General features: G+C 49.9%; 6 protein-coding genes across 6 annotated transcripts; 5 read left to right on the plus strand and 1 right to left on the minus strand.

Annotated features, from left to right (window-relative positions):
• Nucleotides 1–28: 28 nt before the first annotated feature.
• On the plus strand, nucleotides 29–2,259 carry FOBCDRAFT_289744 (WSC domain-containing protein; the record flags this gene model as incomplete). The annotated part of the gene is made up of 1 exon (XM_031175822.3): nucleotides 29–2,259. The coding sequence occupies one exon, from the start codon at nucleotides 29–31 to the stop codon at nucleotides 2,069–2,071; it is 2,043 nt and encodes a 680-aa protein (XP_031046955.2). The 3' UTR covers nucleotides 2,072–2,259.
• An 821-nt stretch (nucleotides 2,260–3,080) lies between these two features.
• Nucleotides 3,081–4,456, plus strand: FOBCDRAFT_289750 (uncharacterized protein; the record flags this gene model as incomplete). Its single annotated transcript, XM_031175823.3, has 2 exons — nucleotides 3,081–3,651; nucleotides 3,704–4,456. The coding sequence occupies 2 exons, from the start codon at nucleotides 3,081–3,083 to the stop codon at nucleotides 4,093–4,095; spliced, it is 963 nt and encodes a 320-aa protein (XP_031046956.2). The 3' UTR covers nucleotides 4,096–4,456.
• Nucleotides 4,119–5,006, minus strand: FOBCDRAFT_270768 (uncharacterized protein; the record flags this gene model as incomplete). The annotated part of the gene is made up of 3 exons (XM_059611451.1): nucleotides 4,119–4,484; nucleotides 4,526–4,798; nucleotides 4,851–5,006. 3 exons carry the CDS (start codon nucleotides 5,004–5,006, stop codon nucleotides 4,119–4,121), a joined length of 795 nt encoding a protein of 264 aa, XP_059464403.1.
• Nucleotides 5,007–6,341: 1,335 nt separating this feature from the next.
• Nucleotides 6,342–11,264, plus strand: FOBCDRAFT_156763 (uncharacterized protein; the record flags this gene model as incomplete). The annotated part of the gene is made up of 3 exons (XM_031175825.3): nucleotides 6,342–10,402; nucleotides 10,453–10,679; nucleotides 10,734–11,264. Coding segments are annotated over exons 1-3 (4,575 nt in total), but the record flags the coding sequence as incomplete, so codon positions are not given.
• Nucleotides 11,265–11,902: 638 nt separating this feature from the next.
• Nucleotides 11,903–14,027, plus strand: FOBCDRAFT_217283 (P-loop containing nucleoside triphosphate hydrolase protein). Its single transcript, XM_059609481.1, has 6 exons — nucleotides 11,903–12,098; nucleotides 12,164–12,184; nucleotides 12,311–12,593; nucleotides 12,811–13,201; nucleotides 13,287–13,533; nucleotides 13,645–14,027. The coding sequence occupies exons 1-6, from the start codon at nucleotides 12,078–12,080 to the stop codon at nucleotides 13,846–13,848; spliced, it is 1,167 nt and encodes a 388-aa protein (XP_059464404.1). The 5' UTR covers nucleotides 11,903–12,077; the 3' UTR covers nucleotides 13,849–14,027.
• A 7,006-nt stretch (nucleotides 14,028–21,033) lies between these two features.
• FOBCDRAFT_20728 (uncharacterized protein) lies at nucleotides 21,034–23,480 on the plus strand. Its single transcript, XM_031175832.3, has 2 exons — nucleotides 21,034–22,039; nucleotides 22,101–23,480. The coding sequence occupies exons 1-2, from the start codon at nucleotides 21,525–21,527 to the stop codon at nucleotides 23,230–23,232; spliced, it is 1,647 nt and encodes a 548-aa protein (XP_031046965.1). The 5' UTR covers nucleotides 21,034–21,524; the 3' UTR covers nucleotides 23,233–23,480.
• Nucleotides 23,481–24,437: the final 957 nt, after the last annotated feature.

The raw sequence follows: 24,437 nt of genomic DNA on the forward strand, positions 1-24,437 counted from the left end.
CCTCTCATTTGATAACAACAACAAAATCATGTTCTCTCTTAGAACCATTGTCGCTGGCGCGACTATCGCCTTGGCTGGCATTGCCCAGGCCACCCACATTGACTACCCGCCTTGTCTTGACCCTTTTCAGCCCTATGTTTCATCTGGATGTTACATGGATGGCGTTGAGGGCCATATGGGTGGTGCACTCATCTACCGCTCCGGTCAGAACCAGTACAACATGACTGTCGAGAAGTGTGTTGCCGAGTGCAAGGGTAACGGCTTCCGATATGCTGGTCTCAAGTACTATGGTGTCTGTTACTGCGGTTCCACCGTTGGTGGCATTCAGCTTCCTGATAGCCAGTGCAACTATCCCTGCACTGGTGATAAAACCGAAACTTGCGGTAGTGACAATGCCTTCTCCATCTGGCAGGATCCCACTTTCAAGCTCACCAACCTTGGAGGAGTTGTTACTCAACTTCAGGGAACTGTCCAGTCTATCGCCGGTTATAAGCCCAACGGTTGCTACACTGACAACTCCTCCAAGGGCCGCGCTCTGACCTGGCCCATGGATATTGATGGTTCTCAGATGACCCCCACCAGTTGCTTGACTGCCTGCGCTGACCAGGGCTTCCCTTTTGCTGGTCTTGAATATGGTGGTGAATGCTACTGCGGTAACGTCCTGGCCAATGACACTGTCAAGGCAGATGTTGGTGACTGCAACGTTCCTTGCAACGGTGACAAGACCCTCCTTTGCGGTGGACCTAGTCGTTTGAGTGTCTACGTCGCTGAGGATCTGCTTTCTCTTCAGCCATGTGGCTGGAAGCCCAGCAACTCTGCCTCTGCCTCGGCTTCCGTTTCTCTCTGGTCATCTACCTCTACCACTTCCGCTACTACCTCAAGTGTTGCTACTTCCAGCTCTTCAAGCACCAGTTCTGTCGTTAGCTCCTCTACTACCAGCTCGGTCTCCAGCTCCAGATCGGTTGTCACCAGCTCTTCCACAACATTGAGCACTCTGACCAGCACTACTGGAAATGGACAGTCTTCTACCACGGGTCAGCCTTCTGGGCCTTCTGGCCCCTCTGGCCCTTCTTCCACTACCAACAACCCTCCTGGCCCCTCCAACCCTTCTTCCACCAACGGCAATGGCCAGTCTACCACCAACAAGCCTTCCGCTACAACCACTACTTCCTGCAGCACCACTACTGGTCCTGCTATGTGTACTTCTACCGTTGTTGTGCCCAACACCTGCGAGTACAAGTGTGGTAACTGGTGTGCTCCGTCTGTCCCTGACTTCCAGGATCAAAACAGTTGCCAGACCGCTTACAACAACTGCGCCAAGAACATTGCTGCTTGCTTCCAGAACGCTGGCTGGCCCGGCGCTCTGAACTGCTTCGACTTCTCTAAGTGGTGTGATGGTGTCCAGGGCTACTGTGCTTCTTCTTGCTCCCGTGGTCGTAGCTGCAACAAGCTTGGCTGCATCAAGAACAACGCTCCCACTGGCGGAAACAGTGCCTCGACTACCACCAGCGTCTATCCCTGCGCCGTCACCAGCACTTCAACCACTTCTTCTGCTGCTGCCACCTCTTGTGCTCCTCAGCCCACCAACATTTGCCAGCAGCCCAGCTCCAACATCTGGGGCTACGGTCCCGGCAACCCTGTCGGTGGTATTGAGCTGCCTCTTGTTGCCTGTAACGACTTGAAGGGCGACTTTTCTCAGAACCCCTTCAAGCTTTACACCAATACCAACTCCAATTCTTGCTCTTCTTATCGCCGCAACCAGCAGTCCAGCGCTTGTGCCGACGCCTGCAAGGCTCAGTACAACGCTTGTGTCGGTACCTATGTCCAGAGCTGCAAGAAGCTTAACACTCGCAGTGATAGCAGCAACTACTTCGACAAGCGATCTCACTCCCACTTCCACAAGCGCGCCCTCGAGAAGTCTGGTATTGAGCCTCGCTTCTTCAATCTATTCGGTAACGACCAGTGGCAGAGCGCTCAGAACAAGTGCTCCATCCAGTATGCTGACTGTCTCTGGGAGAACGCCAATGTCAATTTCAGCAGCCGCTGCCAGAACTTCGGCACTGGTCTGTAAAGGATGTTCGCTCAGTGATCTGGAGTTTCGGGCATCGGTGGTCAAAAGCGGTGGCGGTGTTTGGGTTCGAGCATAGGATGGGAGATCTGGGTTGTACTTTTCGGTTTGGTGTTTACTACTATTTTCACATACACTCGCTTGGTTATTGTTTTATTGGTTAGACTATCGTTCGCTAAACAGAAGCTGCTTTGTTTTGATAAGCCAACTCCTTCTCTTCTCCTTATTTCGTGAACTTGATCATAACTCTCAGCAAAATTCTTTGTCTGTGTTCCGCATCCCCATTGTCACAAGCATATATTTGAATTAAGAGATTATTTTTGCAATAAGTTGCTGGAGTGGATAAGTGTCCTTTGGGTATACGAAAGGATGTCAGGAGTAACTTATAACACCCCCTTCCTTCGATTTATGGCATTGTTTCAAAGATAAAATGCTGTCCAATATAATGTTTTCGCCAATACGGTGTAGATATCCACCTAGGCCTACGAGGTTCGTCTCTCTAGGGTAAGCTGTAACAATTTCTGAGGTCCGCTTATCTTTGGTATCATACTAAGTTGACAGAAACTGTATCATTGAAAACAGATGCGTTGCTCTGTATGGCCCCGGAAACAAGAAGCCCCTCTTGGTTGGACAATGATTTCATCCAGTGCCGACATAACTATTAAAAACTGTACGAACGTTCAATCTCAGCTCAGAGACCAAAGATCAGAGCATAATCGAAACTGGGAACTAACCAACCATTGACATATTAATTCATAATATGGCTTCGACCTACAGTTTTAATATACGGTACTGTAACAATAACGAGAACTGCCTTACTTAAGGTAAGTAGGTATATTCAACATGAGATCGTTGCACAGTGTAAAATGTACGTAAAAGAGAAGTTGATACTGTACAAAACACGCGTTTGATAAGGTAAAGGTAGCCAATAGCCAACGAACGTGTTTTGAAGAACCTCACCTTGTCCTTATAGTTCAAAAACATCGGCGACCTGAAAATACTACCGAAGGTAATGGAGGAGATTCTGAATAAAGTGGCAGATTTGGCGCCAGCTTTATCTCCAGCTCAATGGTGCCAGAGTTTCTTCGCACTTTCTGCCGCTCTCGTTTTAGCTCTACAGGTTCTCCCTCGAGATGTCCGTAGGGCTATGATGGACTATGGTCCTCGAAGACCTAAAGACGGAAAGTCCAGGAACAAGAAAGAAGAAGATGAGAAGCAAAGCTTCGCAGGATTGAGATCGTTCTTGAAAAACCTAACGGAATATGGGCAAGTGCCTCACTCGTGGTTTTTGCACTTCTACATCACCTCAGTATCTCTGTCAGGCTTTTGGGCCTGGCAATATTTAACGAGGGGATCGGTGTTGAGGATTATTGCTACGTGGCAGGACAGGGCTGGCCGATCATCGATGAGCCTAGAGCAAATTTATATCGCATGGCTGCTCATGGCGTTGCAGGGTTCAAGGCGGTTATATGAGAGTTTGTTTGTATTCAAGCCAGGCTCGTCACCTATGTGGTTCATTCATTGGGCACTTGGTGCTGCATTCTATGCCGTTATAAGCCTCGCTGTCTGGATCGAGGGTTCTAGTACGCTACAAACCTGTCACAGTTGGTCACCAGAGACACTGACAAGTTATAGGTGCAATTTTGTCATGTTGGGATTCTCCTAACCAGCCCCTTAAAATCCCACGGAGGTTGCTATCGGCTGTTTTATTCTATTTCGTTGCATACTTCAAGCAAAATCAATGCCACAGACATCTGGCCAGCCTCAAGAAGTACACACTTCCAACGGAAGGGTGGTTCAAATACCTCGTCTGCCCCCACTATACTGCCGAGTGCATTCTGTACCTTGCAATTGCCTGGATCGCTGCGCCTCCAGGCGAGCTATTCAACAAGAGTATCCTGACTGCTGTGGCGTTTGTGGCCGTGAACCTGGGCACTACGGCAAAGGGCACAAAAGCATGGTATGAGAACAAGTTCGGCTCAGACAAGGTAGCTGATCGATGGATCATGATCCCACCTGTCTACTAGCTTTCTAGTCACACCTGAATCTTTCATCGTTTGAGGAAGATGCCAAGCTTGTTCGCGACTTTTGATACCTGAAGAACATCTCGATACGTCAGGCTTGTGCGAGTTTGACGGATATTCCGACCATTGGCGTATACACCGGGAGAACGGAGAAGATCCCAGTTGGCAACAGTTTCGGCACTCAAGTCAGCATCCTCTTCGATATCAGCAATCCCATGGAGATATTCAGTATATAGCTCGTCAGTTGTGACGAGTAAACTACGGGGTTCTTGGAGGATCCTCCAAGCAGGTTCGGGATCAAGAGCGCCGTCCTCCTTGCTGCGATGCAGGTTCAGGCATAGGCTGGCTCCAAGGCTGACGGTGGCCACAACTGGCCAGTATGCCGCGCCATCCTGTATAATATAAGTACGAAAGAGAAAAGAGGGTGTATCACTTGATGAATACTCAACTTATGTGGCATAATACCAATACCAGGTGGATACTCATTGATGAGGACATGATTCGGCTTCTTGTGAGGACTTCTTTCGAATATGTTCGCTGCTGAGGAGTCCTGGGATGGCATCGAGAGCAGACGGGATATGACTGGGTCTTGAAGCCAGGGAGGGAGGGGAGCTTCAAGGAGTTTGTTGTTGACGAGCTCTGAAGGCCAGGTCTGAAGACGCCGTTTTGTAAGCTGTTTCCACCTTGGTTTGGGAGCGCTTGATATCTAGAAATGGTTGAGTTGTGATCGGCTATTATTTGTATTGCTGAATACAAACCTTGTCCAGAATGTTCTGCTCTTCTTGCTCGGTTATGAAGTTAGGAATATAGTACGCCGTCTGAGGTAGAGTATTAATTCTGGCGTGTTCCAGCGAAGGAGGTAGTAAGACATCGTCTTTATCCGTGCTTGGTAAGGCAGAACTTGATGAATCCATCACGATCTTCTTGTTATTACAGCACATAAAAGGTCAGGCGCGATTCTTTGACTTTGACAAGCTGTGATTCCACACGTCGAGGGTTTGATGTTGTGCTAGGGCCAAGATCAGCGAGAGAGGGAATTGTTAGTGGTTGAAGTTGCTTGGAGTATCCAGGCAGAGACGGTGGAGATCCCGGTACAGTTAAATATGGGGCAAAGGGACTGATGAAACTAAGCCTAGCTCCAGTAAAGTCTCCATACACGGAACCTTGAATATCTACGAATTATTGACTGCCCAGAGGTATAGCACTAAGGTAGGTAGCATAAGTAAGACACAGGAATCTATATCCCAAGCAATCAAGTCCGAGCGAATCAAATCATGAGGAGGGATTGAACATTATGCGCTACTGATTCAACAAGCTGATTGTTATAAGTCCTTACTGGTAAGTCAATCGTATCAAGGTGTCATCTTGGAGTTCCTTGCCGCAGGGGGGGATGAGCTAAACTAAAATGGGTGCCTACCTTGGGGTTCCTTGCCTTTACGGATAGTGGATGGTTAATTGCATGAAAGATGATGGCACAAGTACGGATACTGTACCTTTTAACTTAGGTACCTATGTCCTTAACGTGAGAGAACAGGAGAGTTACTTCTTATTACACTACGCACGGACTCAATATACATGTCACACGGTCCAAAAGAAAAGCGCATCTATTTTCTGTCATGTTCAAATTAAATAAAGCCAATCGTTTCTTTTTGGCTGTGCTAGTTCAAATTGCGGTCTGGGTCTTTATGTCTGACCGGACAAGACTAAAAGACAGTACGAAATGAGACTCAGCCAATCATGTTTCATCTTTGAGACCGGGAGCCTTGCTCGGGCATTTGCTTTGGAGTTTCCAATTCTTCCACTCTTCTCTTTCACTTCGCACTCATCCTCCCGTCCCGTTTCAATCTCAATTTGGGTAAAAGGCCCGCCCATAGACGTCGTGGTCCATCATCGTTCTCCCAAAACCACCATTATTACACTGTAACTATCCCCATAAACAGGCTTTCCGGTCAGACTCAGCCCAGGCTAGGTGCCTACAATTATCGATCTCCGCTTCTAAATCGACAGATACCTAACTCAACTTCTATTGGACTTAAACTCAACCGGGCTTAATCTAACCAACCTGAGCTGAGCCTCCACTCCCAATCCCAATTCTATCTCCAATCCGAAACCAACCACTCACTCACTCACTCGCTCTCTTTCTTCTTCACCTTTACTCACCTACCTACCATATTCTATTGCTAAACCCCTCCGACCGCCCGATTTCTAGATATTCCAAATTGCTCCTCACGAATCAATCCTTCGCCTTTTCGCGTAGCCTTGTTTTTTCTTTTTTTTTTCTTTTTTTTTTTGCCCCCATATCGCCTCTGCTGATTGACTGCGCTCGTATTCGCCTCTTTGGTTCTCGTCTTTCTCGCGCCCGACCGTTGCTTTTCCTCTGCGCCAAGTTCATAGGCATCAACGCCAGCGCGAGTTCATCGCCCCGTCAACTTTTGTCTATACCATCATCACCAGAATGGTGGTAGTCGCTAGTCGTCCTCGCAGGTAAATGTCATGGATGCGCAGAATGCTGCCCAGTCCGACCAGACGAGGCCTGCTGGCGACTCACCTCAGCGGCCTGACTCAAAGCCCGATACTTCAAAGTCGACTCCGCCGCCAGTAAGCCCCAAGCCTTCTGAGCCCGTTGACAAGGAGAGGGAAAAGGACAAGGACAAGGACGCACGACGGAATGCGAATTCTTCATCTGCTGTTGACCAAGATGCGTTGGAAGACCGCGATTCAGACGCCGAAACCATCGTATTGCCTGGCAAGGATGGCCATTCCCCGTCAAAGGCTCGGAAGGTAAGACAGGAAGACAGAAGCGACGGTGATGCCGATGGTGATAACGATGGCGACGCACCCAAATCTTCAATCAAGGCTGCTGGTTATCGTCCAGAACTTGAAAAGAGTTCATCGTCAATTCACGCTCGCGGTGATCCTGTCAAGAAGAAGCGCATTTCGTCGGCCCACATCGAACGCGAGAAACTGTCACGGGGTAAAGATGCGGCTGCTTCCAGTGGCTTGAGCTCTGCACCAGCGTCTCCACCTCATCACCGGCAGCAGCAGCGTCGCCGATTTGCAGATGACACGCATTCATCTTCCGACTCTGAACATTCTCATCCCCGACCTGCCAAGTCCATTCGCGAGAAACTGAAATCGGGTGAAAACACAGCATCACATAAGCGCAAGAGTCTCAAAGTTGAGTCCGACGACGAAGGCGAGAGCCGCAAGGTTAGGCGGCAACGAACAACCAGCGCCAGCATCGATTCAGGTCGCCCGCAGAAGGAGCACAAGCCTCTCTCAGCAAAGTCACACCATGATTCACAGAACCGTTCCATTTCACCACAGGCTCGATCTCACCGAAGGAGTGCATCCTCCCAGTTACCTGCCTACTCCTCCAACGGCCTCGGCCACAAGAAGAGGCGACTGCCTCCTCCGTTGCACGCCACTGACTATCACTCTGACGACTCATCAGCAAGTGGCAGTCCTCATCCTCGCAGTTCTAAACTACGTAACCTGGCAACGCCTGCCGCCGACACAAATGCCTCCCCTGCAAGGATGGCTCCTCATAAGAAGCATCTCGATGCCCACGGTCAGACATTACTCGCTCGCGCCTGCGCTCGAGGAGAGTACGAGGGGGCCAAGACACGCCTTACCGAGAGGCCTGAGGATCTGAACGTAGCCGACTACGCGGGAAACACACCTCTTCAGATTGCAGCAATTAATGGATGCGAAGACATCGTCAAACTTCTGATCGATGCTGGATGCAATTTGGATTGTGTCAACTACGACAAGGACACACCACTTCTCGATGCGGTCGACAACGGCCACCTGGGCGTTGTCAAGTTATTACTAGACGCAGGCGTTAATCCTAGAAAGGCCAATGTGAACGGGGAAGAGCCAATCGACCGGGTGAGCGACGAAACAGACAACGCCGAGGAGATTCGAGCCGCACTCATGGCTGCAAGGAAGCGAGCAGGAGATCGGAGGCGCACCTCAGAAGAACATCACTCCCACCAAGATCAAGATACGAGGGACTCGCATGCGCCAGATAGCCCACGCCATTCGCCCGCTACAAATTCCGGAACAAGTCGAAGAACAGGAACTGTACGCGCAACAAAGACGAGAAACGATCTACTGTATATGCCCCTTGACGACAAGACACTTCGACAGGCTGCGGGGCGAGGTGATGAGGAAACTGTCGCACGCATCTTGCAGGTAAAGGAAGGATATAATGACCCAGCTGCTATGGTTGCCGCGGCTCGAGGTGGCCATGACTTGGTGATTCAGCTGCTCCTAGGCCTTGGAGGCGCTAATCCTGATCCCCGGCCTATTTTCAACGCCCAGCCTGAATTCGCGACGCCAATACTAGCAGCAATCGGGCAAGAGAACATCAAAGTCATTGAGTTACTTTTGGAACAGGCTGGATTCGATCCCACACGAAGGTACAGAGGAGAAACATATTACGAGATTGCCCGACACCGGGCAGGTCCAAACTGGAAGGACGAAGAGCATATGCTGAAAAACGCCTACGACGAGTTTAAGAGGAGCGGAAAGAAGACAAACTCTCGCCAGGAACAACAAGATGAAGCTTTGCGTGCCCGACGAGCAAAGGAGGAGGCCCGACAGCATAAAAGGAGCCTCTCTAGTCCCGAACCGAAGAAGAAGTCAACCACCTCCAAGCTTACGAGCCCTAAAGAGAAACGGAGATCCAACTCAATCACGAACCAGGGAGATGAGGGTTCAAAGCGTGGCCCAGGACGACCCAGGAAAGATGATCCCGTTCCGTCTATTAATATCTCAGACCGCGAACAATCCCCAACTATCTCTCAGAAACAGCTCAAAGCCAAACATGCCGATTCAGACGCTGCCGGCGTATCGTCGGAGGGGGAAACACATAAACCGAGGAGGAAGCTTGTGTCTAAGGGGGAGCTTCGAGGGGAACGAGAGCGGCAACGACGCGCTAGTATGGCTTCGAACGCTTCATCTTTCAAAGATCACCCAAGTAGCCCCCATGAGTCGAAGCATGAGGAGTCAGGTGACAAACACGATAAACACGAAAAGAACAGAGTCGAGAAACTATCCGAAAAGTACCATGATCGCACCAAGGCTCTCAAAAGGGACGAATCCCGGGATCGCTTGTCGGTGTCTGGCGACGGGTCGACTAAGAGGCATCGTGCCAGCATCACACCTGACCGACCCAGTAATGGCGAAAAGGATGATAGCGAGGTCCCACCTAAGCGACGACGACTTGATAGCGAGACAAAGGAGAAACGACCTAAACAAGTTGTATCATCTGACGAGAGACCTCGAAAATCCAGCAATCTTCAAGACTCTTCCAAATCGTCCTCAAAACCCAGTCATAAAAAGCACGACGAGGAGAAACGCGATAGGCGTGCCGACTCTCACCGTGCAGACACCGACCGAGCCAGTAGTGTCGAAAAACAGATTCATGTCAAGTCAGAGGAGACTGACGTGGAGATGAAAGACGCCGATTCTATTAAGGCTGTGTCAGAGTCGGAACTGCAAGCGGCTCGAGCTAAGGAAGCCGAACAAGAGAAGCAAAAGCAAACCGATGAGGAGGCCAAGAAGAAGGACGAACTTCGGAAGAAGCATGAAGCACGCAAGAAAGAAGAAGAACGTAAGCGAGCTGAGGCTGAAGCCGCGAGGAAGCGTGAAGAGGAAGAGGAAAAGAAGCGAAAGGAGGAGGCTGCCGAAAAGGAGAGACTGCAAAAGGAACTAGAGGAGCGCGAAGCTGAGCGCAAACGCAAGGAAGAAGAACGCCAGCGACGAGAGGAGGAGGAGGAGGAGGAGGAGAAGAAGAAGCAACGGCGCGAAGCCGAGGAGAAGGCGCGTCGAGAAGAGGCAGAAAAGCAACGTATCGAAGAAGAGCGAAAGAAGAAAGAGGAGGAGGAGCAGAAACAGCGAGAGGAAGAGGAGAGGCTGCACCGTGAGCAACTCGAGCGAGAAGCAGCCGAAGAAGCTCGCCGTCAACACGAGGAAGAAGAGCGCAAAGAACGTGAGCGACGAGAACGTGCGCATCGTGAGGATATGGAACGCAAACGAGCGGCACGCGAAGCTGAACAACGACGATTCCGTGAAGAGCAAGAACGCATCCGCCTCGATAAACTGCCTCCCCTCCTACGATGGCTCGATACATGTCCAAACCCCAAGCTTCCGGTCCTTGCCGAGAAATTCAAGCGGATTCAAGGCTGCCGATACGATACAATTCGACGCGAAGCCAACGGCACAGCCGAGGGTCGTGAGCAGTGGGTGCTCAACACACATGCAGCTCTCCTTCTTGGCGAGAAGGATCTTGACCTCTCTCGGTGTAAGTTCATTAATCAAACTTGTTGAGGTAGCCACTGATTGTTTCTATAGATACTGCATGGGAACGCGCTCCCGTAACTGACCTAGCAAAGTTGTCTTTATGGCGCGTTGAATGGCGTCTTTACTCTCTGCTCGATGACAAGCTGTGGGATCTCGGTCGACAACTCCCCGAATATTACGGTGACGAGGATCCCTCCGAATTAGGTTTTGAGACAAAGCAACGACTAAAAGCAGAGGCTTGGGAGAAATTCTTCAATATGGACATGTTCTTTGTTAAGGTGAATATCAGCCACTCAAATATGCGAAAATGCGAAAAGCTAACATGATAACAGGTGTCGGATCTTATGTATACTGTCCCCAACATACCACATCTTCGTCACATTCGTCTCGAAGTTGAATATAGGGAACTTCTGGAGACAGAAGCACAAAGCAGGGGATGGGGAACATGTCAGAAGTGGAAGCAGGATCCGGATTCTGCTCGGTACAACAGACTTGCTCCACGATGCAAGTATTATCACAATGGCGCGTTCGTTGGTGAGGATAAACCCCAACTCGCACAAACAAGCAGTACGCCTTTCCTCGACAAGAAGGTTCCTCGACGCGGACTGGTGCAAGTGTTCCCAGACGACCCAGATTATACTAGAATATGCCTAGAACAAGGTCTAGAGCATCTCATCAACGGCCACCTTAGCCCGCCTCTTGTCAATGGTATTCATTCATCGCCAATGAGCCAGAAATCAATGGCATCGGGAGGACCCCCTATGAATGGGATGGTCAAAGCTTTGACGCCTGGTTCGACTTCAGAAAGCTTGACGATATCAAATGCTGGGCACGAGACTCTTGTAAACGGCATCAACGGAAACACGAACGGAAACCCAGCCCACTGACAGTTAGTGTCTCCAGCAAGCAGCTGAACATACTTTGTTACATTATTGCGCCGAGTTTTCTTTGTTAGCATAATGATCATGGGTGGCGCAGATACAGTATAGGGCTATGGCATGGATTGTCACTTTTCTCGACAACTGGGGATGGTGGTTGCTAGATGGCAAAGTTTTCCTCATGAGCATTGGATCGGAATACTATACAGGCCTGTTGTATGAAGAGTTGGCCAGCGGTCGGTTGGATGATTGTCTTTGAAAGATTAGCAAATGACGGGGTTGTGCAAGGTGTATTGCGTTGTTGCTGTTATGAATGAAGCATGACTGATATCTTTATAGAGAAGCAAGGGGAGGGATACTCGGGGTAAAGTCTTGTCTTGTCCTGTTGGTTGACAGACTCTGGTCACTGCATCTGACAGGCTGTATGCAACAATTAACGAAACTTTTTAAAAACACTTCAAACCATCACTTTATGGAACAATGCCGACTGATTAATTAATTCCATTCCCTCAAAACCTAGGTCGTTTATGCGGTACTGAGCGTTCAACGTAAATGGTTTAGCATGTCCACCTGCAGGCAAACTACTAAATCAAATATCTGATTGGCTGTGAGAAAGCCAAACTGGCTGACGTAGGTGTGGAGCAGGTTTTTCTGTCGTGCCCCGCCATTTTCAACTTTCTTTGCAATTTATCACCAAAAGTGCCTTTACACCACGAATTGGGCCACGAACCCGAGATCTGAGGCCAGACAACAACCGAATATCGACTCGAGACAGCTTCTGCAACCGCAACCGCAATCATGGCGACTACAGTGGACAAGGTATGTAGCTTTTCCACAAAAGATGTTGTGTGCCACGATTTGGCTAACCCCGGTTCCCCTACCAGATCAAAGATATTGAGGCCGAAGTACGTGATATTCTAATCGAACCCTCCCCTAAACGACGCTATCGGAGAAGATGATGGTCACAAACCCACGATGGGGGACTCTTTATCGTATGGATAACCGGGATCAGCTCTAACCTTTGTGACCAGATGGCCAAAACCCAGAAGAACAAGGCGACTTCGTACCATTTGGGTCAGCTTAAGGCCAAGTTGGCCAAGCTCAAGCGCGAACTGTTGACTCCCAGCGGCGGAGGTGGTGGCGGAGGTGCTGGTTTCGATGTGGCCAGAACAGGCGTAGCCAGTATTGGCTTCATCGGCTTCCCTTCGGTGGGCAAGAGTACGCTCATGAGCAGACTGACAGGCCAACACTCGGAGGCTGCCGCCTACGAATTCACCACCTTGACCTCTGTGCCTGGTCAAGTTGTCTATAACGGTTAGTCGTCTGTGATATCCCTCCCCCCTCGCCTTCTCCATCTCCACCTCCACTTCGATCAACGGATGCGGTGCGGCGCGGCTATTTTCTTGTTCTCGGCTTGATGCCCAATCTCCAATTCCACCACCACCACCACCACCTCCTCCTCCTCCTCCATCATCATCAGAAGGCGGCTCCTTTGTGCGTCAAACATTGTGGCTGACATGGATTTCTCCAGGTGCCCCCTTGCAGATTATTGACCTTCCCGGTATCATTGAGGGTGCCAAGGATGGCCGAGGTCGAGGTCGACAAGTCATCGCCGTCGCTAAGACATGCCATCTGATCTTCATTGTGCTGGATGTCAATAAGCCTCTGACGGATAAGCGGGTGATTGAGGCGGAACTCGAGGGTTTCGGAATCCGTATCAATAAGGAACCCCCCAACATCACCTTCAGGAAGAAGGACAAGGGTGGCCTCAATATCACCAGCACTGTACCCCTGACACATATCGACCACGGCGAGATTAAGGCTGTCATGAGCGAATATCGCATCAATTCTGCGGACATTACAATCCGGTGTGACGCTACCGTTGATGACCTGATCGACGTTCTCGAGGCAAAGAGCAGAAGGTAAGGCTGAAGTGAAGAAGTGTGGCAAACACAGCTGCTTTCAAAGTCGAGATAAGTTTAGTTTGCTAACGATCCAACTCGTCAGTTATATTCCCGTTGTCTACTGTCTGAACAAGATTGATTCCATTAGCATTGAGGAGCTTGACCTTCTCTATCGAATTCCCAATGCTGTCCCCATCAGTTCCGAGCACGGATGGAACATTGATGAGCTGATGGAGGCCATGTGGGACAAGCTAAACCTTGTCCGCGTGTACACAAAGCCCAAGGGCAAGCAGCCTGATTACTCTCAGCCTGTCGTGCTCCGATCTACGCGCTGCACTGTTGAAGATTTTGTAAGTCAGATCAGTTTCATGTGGCGGGCGCCCTTTTGGCCGTCCCCTGCGGAGCCTCCTGTCCAAAATCCAAATTAGGAATCGTGGATTGCTAATCGAGCTGGCAAATAGTGCAACGCCATTCACCGAAGCATTACGGAAGTTTTCAAGACGGCCATCGTTTATGGCAAGTCAGTCAAGCATCAGCCTCAACGCGTTGGCCTGGCTCACGAACTGTGTGATGAGGATGTTGGTAGGTTACCCCGGAGTCTCCGACAACGACCCTCGACCCCAGCAGCAGCCTCAAGACAGATTGAGAATGGGAGGGACAAGTAGTTAGGCCGCAGTGAGCTTGATCTACCCGATGCAGTCGGGATCTTGCTTCGTTGATGAGCCAGGGCGCCCATGATCCCAGTCTCAGTCTGATCCGTTGCACCAAGGCGGCTAGGGTTGCATTGTACCAAGCTCACAGCAACGCTAACCATTGTAACAGTAACCATTGTCAAGCGATGAAGAAAAACCTTGGAGAGATTGAAGGGGATGATCCCGCGGCAACGCCAGAGGCTTGGTGAGCTAGAGAGACATTGCCAGATAGCTTGGACCGCCGCTTCGCATCAAATTGTTACTGCAGCCATGCCACCCACCCACCAGTTTGCGACTCTGGTTTAGCTCCGAGTGGCTGACGGAGAGAGAGGAGGAAACTTCACAGACCAGGGGAGCCTTGAGTGGGATGGATGGGATGCTGATTACTACTACGACAACAATAACAGCAGCAGCAGAAATGTTCAATATGAACAGGGCTGACAATGGATGCACGGCTACGAGCACGTCTGGTTGACAAGAAGTATCGACTTGGCTCAACCAGGCACGATAATGATCGGCACAATAGTTTCCGGGGGAAGTCAGAAGTGGCGTGCACACTCACAGGGCAGGCTGATGGGTCTAGAGCAGGGGAGAGAAAATTTTGGGTCAACGGCAGACGACGATGAACAAGGAAGGGCGAGATTTAAGATGAAGATGGCGAGCAAGACGGAACGGAGTAACTACGGACGTGGATTTTATACGAAAGCCTATGTCCGGGTTAGTTTTCCGGGATGAAAGAAAAAGCAACGGTGGTATTGCGCAAGCAGAAGTAAGCCCGGCAGTTACTATTGTTGGTTGTTCAGCAAGGAGTTACAATCAATTTGCTCGAAAAATGAAACAAAATGAATGATTCTCGATGATAAAAGTGCAGCCAGTCATCAATTGATGGATGGCTACAACATCTTGGCGCGTTGTCATTCATCCAGGCGGCTGAAATGCATAAAGGCTTGACCGAGCGGAGATATTTCCAAGAACAAACCCGAGCAAGGTTTATGATACCGATTCTCGTAACATGAGAGAGCTGACAGATAATAAGTCACCGTCACCATTGCTCCTGGGGGTGGCCTGTTTGCGGATTGAAAGATTGAGACCCAGCCGAATTGAAAGCTATAGTTACAGCAGCAACAGGTCAATTGACGGGTATAAATGCGGTAACGGTGACATTCAAATGGACAAAACGCCACCATCTGATGTCAACCAGCAGAAGCAGAGCGGGAATGGGATGCAGTTGGGAGTGGTTCGACCTGCATAACCGAGGGCCTCTTGATCTGCGGCCGGATTGCCCAGCAGAAGCGTGGGATATGCAGCTGCAGCTGCAGCTACAGATGCAGACGCAGACGCAGGGGTTTGAGGCCTACGAATCAGGTTATGCGTAGATTCTTTCACGGCGCTTATAGTCGAGACGGGAGAATGAGAGAAAAACAGTAAAAAGGGTTCGACTTTTAGGGCATTTCCTGTTGTGATCCCCTAGTAAGAAATTGGCCGTCTTCATTGAGACAAGTGAAACAGACCATCAGTTGCCAAGGCGATTAGCTGTACCCGAACCAGCCAAGGTACCTACTAAATGTGCTTACAGGATGATGTTGACAGGAGAGAGAGGTACGGAGTAGCATCAGAGGGATCTCATAGGTACTAAGGTAATTAATGTACACCTACAGTAGAGCATCAAACATGCGCTCCGTTCCGTCCACACCCCAGCTAGCTTACTTTTTACTGATTAAGGGAACTTAGTACTGCACCCGACCCTTAGCCTTTCTTGATGGCGGCGGTAAGAGACGATTCGTGAAAGGCGGAGAGCTCAAGCCTCTTTGGCGAGAAAAACGTCCCGAAGCCCGCACCAGGCTTAAACAAGGTTAGCGGGAAGCAAAGGGCCAGGGGGGAGTTGAGCAGTAAACCAACAGTCTCTCTTGCTAGGTCATCTCCACAATAAAGTAAGGTTCTTAAGTTACTGCGCACACAAGGTGGTGAGGTGGTGAAAAAGTCACATAACAACATCAGCAGCAGGTAGAGTGGCTGCAGAACAGGGAAGTCATCTTTTAACTTTTTTGTAAAAGATGATGAGATTCAAGAATTATGGGCCATAGTTACCCCATAAGTGTCTGTGTCGTACAATTTTCATTAAACAAAATAGTCTGGTCTGCCTATGCTGAATACAGCCTACTGCGGATATATAACAGTTATCTTAGTTGTTTGGGTAATTGCGGCAGCACGGCGCTACGGAAGGCTCAACAAATGCCAGATAAGGTTGAACCCGCTATAAAAGCACAACATTAAGTCTAATAGTTACCTGCGGCCTCACTATAGGTGAAAAGATTATGAGCATCATCAGGTGCAGAACATCTGCAGTGTTGATGAGATCTCAATCGAAGCACAAGGGGTAGATGGCGCCTAAGAGAGTCCATCCATCCTCAACCTACAACATCAACAAGGAACACCCCTGAGAGAGCATCAATTGATTGACTGATTGACTGGCTGACTGAACGACCCCTGCCAGCGCCTGACTAGCAACCTTTGGCCAAACACTCTGCGAGGCACACGATTAATATCGATATCAAAGCAGAGAATTGCAGAGCGATTGGTTGATTTCGGCCACTTATACGCGAATTTTTACACCGGGCGTTTAGTGCATGGCAATGGATGACATGCTAAGTTAGCGCACCGGCATGATGCTTCTGTCATGAGATGAGATGAGATGAGATGAGACTGAGTGAGTATACATCGTACTTAACCTAGTAGATCTCTCCCGAGCGGCCGCGATCCTTTCTCGTCATCATCTTCCCACTTGGAAGGCCTCGTTTTTTCTCTCTTTGTGTTTTGTCTGCTTATGGTCAAGCTTGGCTGCTTCATACAGGGGCACCCGGAGCTCAGAATTCCCTGGTGAGTCCAGATCGACGTGGGCATATGAGGTAGGTAGGTCGTACCTGCCTTGATTATTCATTCAGGTACCTTTGCAAGTGCCGTCGTTGTGAACTATCTTACTTCAATTCCTCATCAGACCTCAAGCTCGATATCTCAAGGTAAGATAGGTCAGTTACACATTGACATATACATCAGTCCGTTTGGAGTCTCAGGAGTTCCATCCTCCTTTCTGTCTAGCTGCATCATCTACTCACTGTTGTCTTCCATCACTCTGTCAAAGTCAACCTCAAAGCAAGCATATGCTAGACACCATCAGATTACATTCGACCTATGTACTAGAGCCCGGGGCCAGGGATCTTGATCAAACTGGCCAACTGGAACAACACCCGGCAGACGGATTGGACCGTCTATGGCGCGCCACAGCTTTTCTCCCCCCTCCTTCACTACCTCTGTCTCTTCCTCTGCCCGCCCGCTCATCATCCATGCATTCATCTGTCGCATCGTGTCGCAGCTTTGATCAGGATTAATAGGGACAAGCAAACAATGATACAGTAGAACAGGTATGCACACTTTGCTGCCCAATGACAAAATATCTGGGGCAAGCTCATGATGGTGGCCGCATCTGCATGTCCATTGATTGAACCCTCCGGGGATTGCGCTAGCCACCCCCATCAGGATCCAGCCAAGATGTTGATCCCTCATCCCGACTCTGTTGCTTGGATACGAAAGTTGAAGAAATGAGAATGCTACTCGAGCAATCACCATCCCTCTCACAACTTACCATCAGTCGCTCAGAAAAGCAGGACCATGACAAAAGACCGCGACATGGACAAGGGAATGTACTCCAGTGCCATGGATGCCAGACATGGATGCTGATGGGATGGACTAGGCCATGCCATGGGCGGCAGGCGGCGGCTGTCAAACTGGCTCCAGAAAGGGCCGTCCCACTAGCCTGCCTCTGTCCTTGACCTGACCTGTCCATGCCTAGGGCCTGGCAAGCCCCAGTTCGACCTTGCTCAGAGTAGCGGTCGATCTTCGTCTTCCATCCACAGTGAAGCCACGGCAAAGCAACGCAAGGTATCAAAATGCTACTGGGCGCCGTACCATGGCACCTTCAGTCCATCGATGTCCTTCAAGACACAGGATAGGATGACATGGCTGGAAATTTTTGACCCACCGACATTCCAGTTGCGGCATCCCGAGCACGATGTCATCATGGTGCCGACTAAGGTGGAAGGGGGTTTGATATTGGTGGCAGAGATAGTCTTCGCTCGACATGGTTGCTCGTCCGCATAAAGCGAACAAGACACACGAAACTATCAGCGATATGAACTAAACTACAATCGATAAGATCAAACAGAAAGGATCATCATGAACGGGATTCACGATTAACGTTGCAACTGGTCAGGATGAAATCAAGATGCATCTGACATCTTTTTGTCGGCTCCATCACACACCTAAATAACTCAAGACGGGAAGGAAAGAAAAAAAAAATCAACGTCACAACGTCACAACGTCACAACGTCAGGTGGACCACGTGCGCCAGTTTGTTACAGTGAGATAGCCAACACGAATTCTCGCTTCTTCCTCCTGGTTTGGACTGGGCTTGCAAGTTTACATTGTGCCGTATCTCCACGGCCACGATATTTGACTGCACTAGACCTTGACCCGTAAGCCATGCCGCCCAATGGCTTCGGCCTAAGGGCTTGGAGGAGCAAACAGATGCAAAAGACAAGGGTGCTTGAATGAAGCTTCGGGGCCCATGTCTCTCTTTGTTAGCGATGAGGACCCTTAACATCCTGAGGCACTTGCTTTATTACACAAGTTATGGCTGTGCCATCCTGGGACCACGAGGCAAGCAAGCAAGGCGAGGCGAGGAGACGCGAGAGGCAAGGGAGAAAGCCATGGCTAGGGCAGAAGATGAGGAACAAGGCTGAGCGAATCAAACAACCAAAGCCTTGTTCATCAATCCCCTCCCTTCTCACTCACCCCATCTCCGCCCCGTCTTCCCTTTGAGACAGTCTGAGCTCCCGGATCTCGCCTTCCGGTCGGGCTTTGACCTTGAAGTGCTCCGTGTATCAGAGTTACATGCTCGGGAAGGAAAGAAGAGTGTGCATCAGTCTATCAGAGAGAAAGAGATGAAGCCGCGGGCTGATCCGCCCGAGGCTGAAGCTGAACGATTGTTGTGTTTCGGGCTAATAAGCTGAATTGGTATCCTCGCTGCCACCCATGCCTCGGTGTCATTTTCACTTTCCATGGATGGAGCAGACCCCAAAGTTAATGTCAACTCGCTCATGGTCGGCGATAATCATCCTTGGTCATTGGAATTTCCTTTACATCAAGCACAAGGGTTATCATAGACCCCTGCTCTCGAGAGTGGCCGGGCATGCCGCTGCAACTGCATTTTTCTGCATGCTCTGTATCTAATCCGTGTCCCGTCAGTCGATCTTACTTTGTGCCATTTCGATTCCTTGCTACCACTGTCCCGTCCCGGACTGAGCATTATACTAGAACCAGCATGTTAATATTACGATTCAGAGCTTGGGCTCCCAAGCCTGGCCTGACCAGGTTTCGTCTGGGGGGGATCCGTTCTAACAGGTGACCAACCATCGAAGTGGACTCCTTTCGGGAGAAACGTCTGACCTATTACAACTCTCTCTCAACCTTCTCCAGTTTAAACCGAGCCTAGTTAGCCATTTCCCATCAGAGTGCATGGATTTTGGCGCGCCGCGCTTTCTAGATTAGACAGAGATGCCCTATGAAAGCTGCAAGTCGATGGTTTTCAGATGGACTATCTCTCTAGCTCGGGCGCGACATTTTCTTCCTTCTCCTCTTTACAGGACCCGGCAGTGGACACTGATACGGAACGCCCCATCTTCTGACCTCATCCTCACCAGCTCTGAGCCCTCCCATTGCTCAACCTTCACGAGGGCATGGCCAATCTTCTACTACGCAACACAGCAGGAACGGGATAAGAGGGTGAAATGGGCTGACAGGTCTGAAAACAAAACCAGCCCTTCTGGAAAGGTAAAATCAAGAGTAAAGGGAGGGGAATACGAGGAAACCCTATTAACTTCAGAGGAACGGCATGACCAGAGAGGACTTCCCTGGTCTTATCCCACGGCCCATTATGCTTTACTCGTTGCTTCTTCCGCTTCCCGTTCCGTTGATCAGAAGCTTGTGTCTATGGAAATTGGTTTGATTGAAAACCCTTTCCTGAGACAGTCTTCACCTATCAGATGGCTGCGGGCCAGGGCCTTTGTGCCTACCCACGTCTTCTTCCAACGGCTGACGATTCTCTGGCTTTTCCCGACCTGGCGATGGCCTGGCCAGGATCAACGACGAGAAGAAGAGTCGGCTGAGAGCTCCATAGTACTATACCCTAGCTCACCGGTCTATCCCCGAATCCGAAAGCGTCCATCCCATTACCTCGAAGGTCTGTTGTCTGCCATTTCAGGTTCTGAATAATTTGCTGCGCTTGTTGGCGGGTGAGTATGTGTCTGTGTGTGAGCCTCTGTCTTGCCTACACGCGTGAAGTCTCCCGCTGAGCGTTCAACGTCCTGTCATACACGGTTTGAGCCACTCTCCGTCTTTATCAGCTTCATCCACACCTAAATGCACATGTACACACACTTAGACGGCGTCTTCAGAATTCATCAGTTGTCTACTCTGTACAGCTTTCTGGCTTTTACCCACTACCCTCCCACACACACCACTCCTTGATCGCTCAGTTACAGGAGACACCCCTCCCCCCCTTGTGAGGAAAACCCCCCACACCCTCGTCGGTATTCCTCGTGCGTTCTGCATATGTATATGGAGAAGGTCAACCTCTGGGGTCTCATCTTTACATATGTAGCAATGCGTATGGCTTTAGGTCTCGCTTGTTTGCACTACACTACGCTACACTACACATCTTGAAAACGATATACTCCTAACGGCCTGGCCTCGTGTTGGAACGTCCGCCTCAAGTTTTGCGGTCCACCATCAAAACTCTGTCTTGAGATTGCCGTCCGGATCGAGCTACTGGCGGTCCTTTCTAGGCATCGTTACGGCTCGCTGCCCTGTGGCTTTCCTCATCCGCCGGCCCACCCTCCACCGACTCAATCCGTTCTTGTCTTGCCTTCGTACATTGCCCTGCCGCGTTTATCCTGAGACGGTTCTGCTGTCTCCGCAATCTCCACGAGCTCAACGAGGAAAAAGCAAGTAAAAGAAACTTCCCGCTGTGTCTCACTTTGGTGTGCTTGCGTGTTGAAAGACAAGCCGTTTCCCGTCGGAGAAAGAAAGGGCTCACAAACAAACAACCGGCTCGAGGGTCAGAAGTTGAGGTCAACTTTCCGCGGCCTGACTAGTTCTAAACTCCACTGCACCGTCGTTGAGGCTGAATCTGCTGCGGGTTTGAGTGCTTGCGTTGTTCGTGCGCTTCGTTGGGCTGTGCAAAAGGTTTGCTGCAATATAATCAACTCCTATCTAGCACGGAACAAATTGCCCTGAGCTGGAACTGGAGGGATCGACGGTAAACCTGGATTCAATTCACTTTTGCACTTTTAGGAACCAATTCGGGCAAGACGATGCATCTCCCCATCGACTGGTGTCAAATGTGAGCAACATCACACCAAGTCCTTTTGTTCCCTCCATCTTCGCTTCCAGCTTCCAGGAACTCGGCACCCACCGTTTCACATCTTGTTCCCCGAGAATTCTTGCAGACGAGACTGTTGGATCTATCAATATATTAAACGGCTTCAAAGCCTCCTTTTCCTCATCCGGTGCCAGCTAGGCAGCACATACAAACAATGAACAACCCCAATGGGACAACTACAATGGGACATGATAGCACCATGGCCCAGAGTAATGGATATGGGAGCGATGCCTGGACAAGCATGAGCCCTTACAGTCAGAGCCCATATAGCGCAAGTCCCTTGACTGAATATCCATCCTTTGGCGCCTTTGTCAGTCATGGACTGCCCTCGGAATCATTAAATCGAATGCCTCCTCCACCACCGCAAACACATCAGATGATACAGCCATCCCCAACTCCTATGGCTCATCATCAACTCCCCCTTCTGAATACAACTTGGCCGAGCCAGCTGACAAACCCGGCTCCGCCACAGAGTTACTCGGCACCACCATTATCAATGACACCTGCTACCAGCGCACCGCCCGTGGAACCCCCTAGGTTACCGACACAGCACGAGAAATCGAGGAAGACTCTTACCACGGAACAGAAACGAGCCATGTGCCAATTCCATGAAGATAACCCTGGTACCCGACAAGCCGATATTGGAGCCCGATTCGGCGTTGAAAGAAGGTAGGCATTTTGGATCCAAAGTTACAATTTGCCATGGAGAATCTGACAAACTTGACAACAGCACGGTTTCGAAGGTTTTGAGGCATAAAGATCAGTATTTAAAGCGAGACCAAGAGCCAGAAAATGCCGCTGTCAAGCGTGGCAAGGGCAAGCATCCAGATTTCGACCGGACACTCAGCAACTACGTCAGGAGACAGCAACAACGAGGATTCCAAGTCAGCGACGAGGAGATTATGGAACAGGCGAGGCTTTTTGCTCATGCGAGTGGAAACCAGGAGAGTGTCTTGAACAATTTGAATAGCAGCTGGCTGCAGAAATTTAAACAAAAGCATGGAATTGGACCAGGCAAGTTGATGCGGCGGGCTTCAGAGGCAAACATTCCGGATAGTGCAAGACTCTCGACACTTGCCTCGAAGTCGAGCGATTTATCGCCTTCGCCAACGGGCCAGCTTTCACCCCTTTCAGGAAGTCGGAGCGATGAGGAGGCACACGCTGATGGAATAGACTTTGACTTCGGGTATAAGCATCCCGAGTCCCAGTCAACAACTTCACTTTCGAGCGACTTTCGAGATAACACGGCCTCTTCATTCTCAGCTGGCACCATGAGCCCGACTGGAACTTTCACTTTCTCTCCCGACCCCAATGTAGGAGGTTTCCCTATGGATCAACTTCGAGGTACCGACTTCCAGCACAGAGAGAAGAGAAGCAACACATTCCCGTCACTCAACATTGACTACGTGAATCAAGTCTCATCGTCAACGGAACCAATGACTCCTCGCCACCCTCCATCTTCGACCGCACCGTCGTCGGCTTTAGAATCGCCGCAGCATGAACTTCAGGCGCCGTTTAGTATCGATACCAACGTCAACTCACCCCCTCCAATGCTGCGCCGCAGTAGCAGCAACTCAAGTATAAATCGATCCACAGCAGCGACAAGTGCTACTTCATCCACACCTGTCGATTCATCTCCAGTCTCGCCCTCCCAGGAGGACGCCCGCCGGGCTGCACAGACACTCCTGAATTACATCCAGACTGCTGGCACTTTCGATTCCAACGATTATATGTCAATCGTTCAGCTGACCAAAAAGCTCAAGATCCACCAAGGTAGACCGTCGATAGGAGGACTGTCTCGAATCCCGGAAGGCGATGTTGAAGCCCCTGTCCTCCTGCCGACGAAGATGGAATCGGCTTGAAGTCGGGCCATACTCATAGCATTGACTGTGTGTTTCTTTTTCGTACCTATGTCTTATCAATCAAGTCTCTTTTCAAATGGGATTTCCCCGAGGGCATAAGGGGGCTTAGAATACCGTGGTTGGGGCCATTTTGGGTCAGCGTCCTGCTCACGCGGGTAACGGACTATAAGAGCATTCAAAATCTGATGGCATTGGCCACGATTTGAAGTGTTTGTTGAGTCTGTTTTGCATTTCCAACCGCACTTTGGATGACTATTTATTAAAAAAAAAACCGAAATTAAAATAACAGAAACCCCAGGTTAACGGGAGCGAACTTTTTCTTATACTCGATACCACGCTTGGAACGTTTATTCTGCCGCTCGCGCGAGCCCGAAGAATCATATACAAACAGTCGTCCACACGAAGCTACAATTCAAAACTGCTCGTTTCGAATACGAGGTGTGAAGGAAGAGGCAGAGGATCAGAAATAGGTGGAAATGATGGGGTCAAGGACAACATGGTAGCAGGGAAGGGGTACACATCAGGGCGACGATCTCGGCAACAACAGTTTAAGGGGCAACGCAACATGATGCGTTTGTCAATGTTTGTTTCCTTTTCTGAATGTTCTTTTTTCCCCATATACGTCTCTTCTTTTTTCCTGGTTGCATTTTACGGCATTGACGTGGAGGGATTAATTGTCTGCGCATACGCTCGTTTCTTTATATCATCATCATTTCTTGTCTATATTCTGTTCAAAGACGAGAAGATATCTGCTGCGAGGCACGGCATGGCATGGTATGGCATGACACGTTACGGGGAACGAGGTGGCACATGGTTTACAAAGCGCCCTGTTGAGGTCGCTGTGGTTTTCAGGGCGGCAACGGAATAGAGACCGAAGAGGCTCTTTGGTTGAGGAAATGAGTGCTGATTTTGGTTGAGCGTAGCCCACGAGAAGGTCGGGGGTGTGCTGGAGGTAGTCAAATGTCTGGCAGTCGAGGGCATCCTTTCTTTAGTTGAATGGGCGGCATTTGTGCATTTAGGAATGTCCTTGGTCTTGACCCTTATCGTTCCATAATGCCGTGACTTCTCTTAACTCTGATTAAGCATTATTAACTTGTCAACAAAGGGGTATCATCAATCTAAAAGAGCGTCTACAGATCTATTCAGCCAAGTCTTTCTTCCCAAAGCTCCGTCACACTTTTCTCCGTCAGTTCAGGCATCAGGCG

This window comes from Fusarium oxysporum, chromosome III (genome assembly GCF_013085055.1).
Source record: "Fusarium oxysporum Fo47 chromosome III, complete sequence".
Taxonomy (NCBI): domain Eukaryota; kingdom Fungi; phylum Ascomycota; class Sordariomycetes; order Hypocreales; family Nectriaceae; genus Fusarium; species Fusarium oxysporum.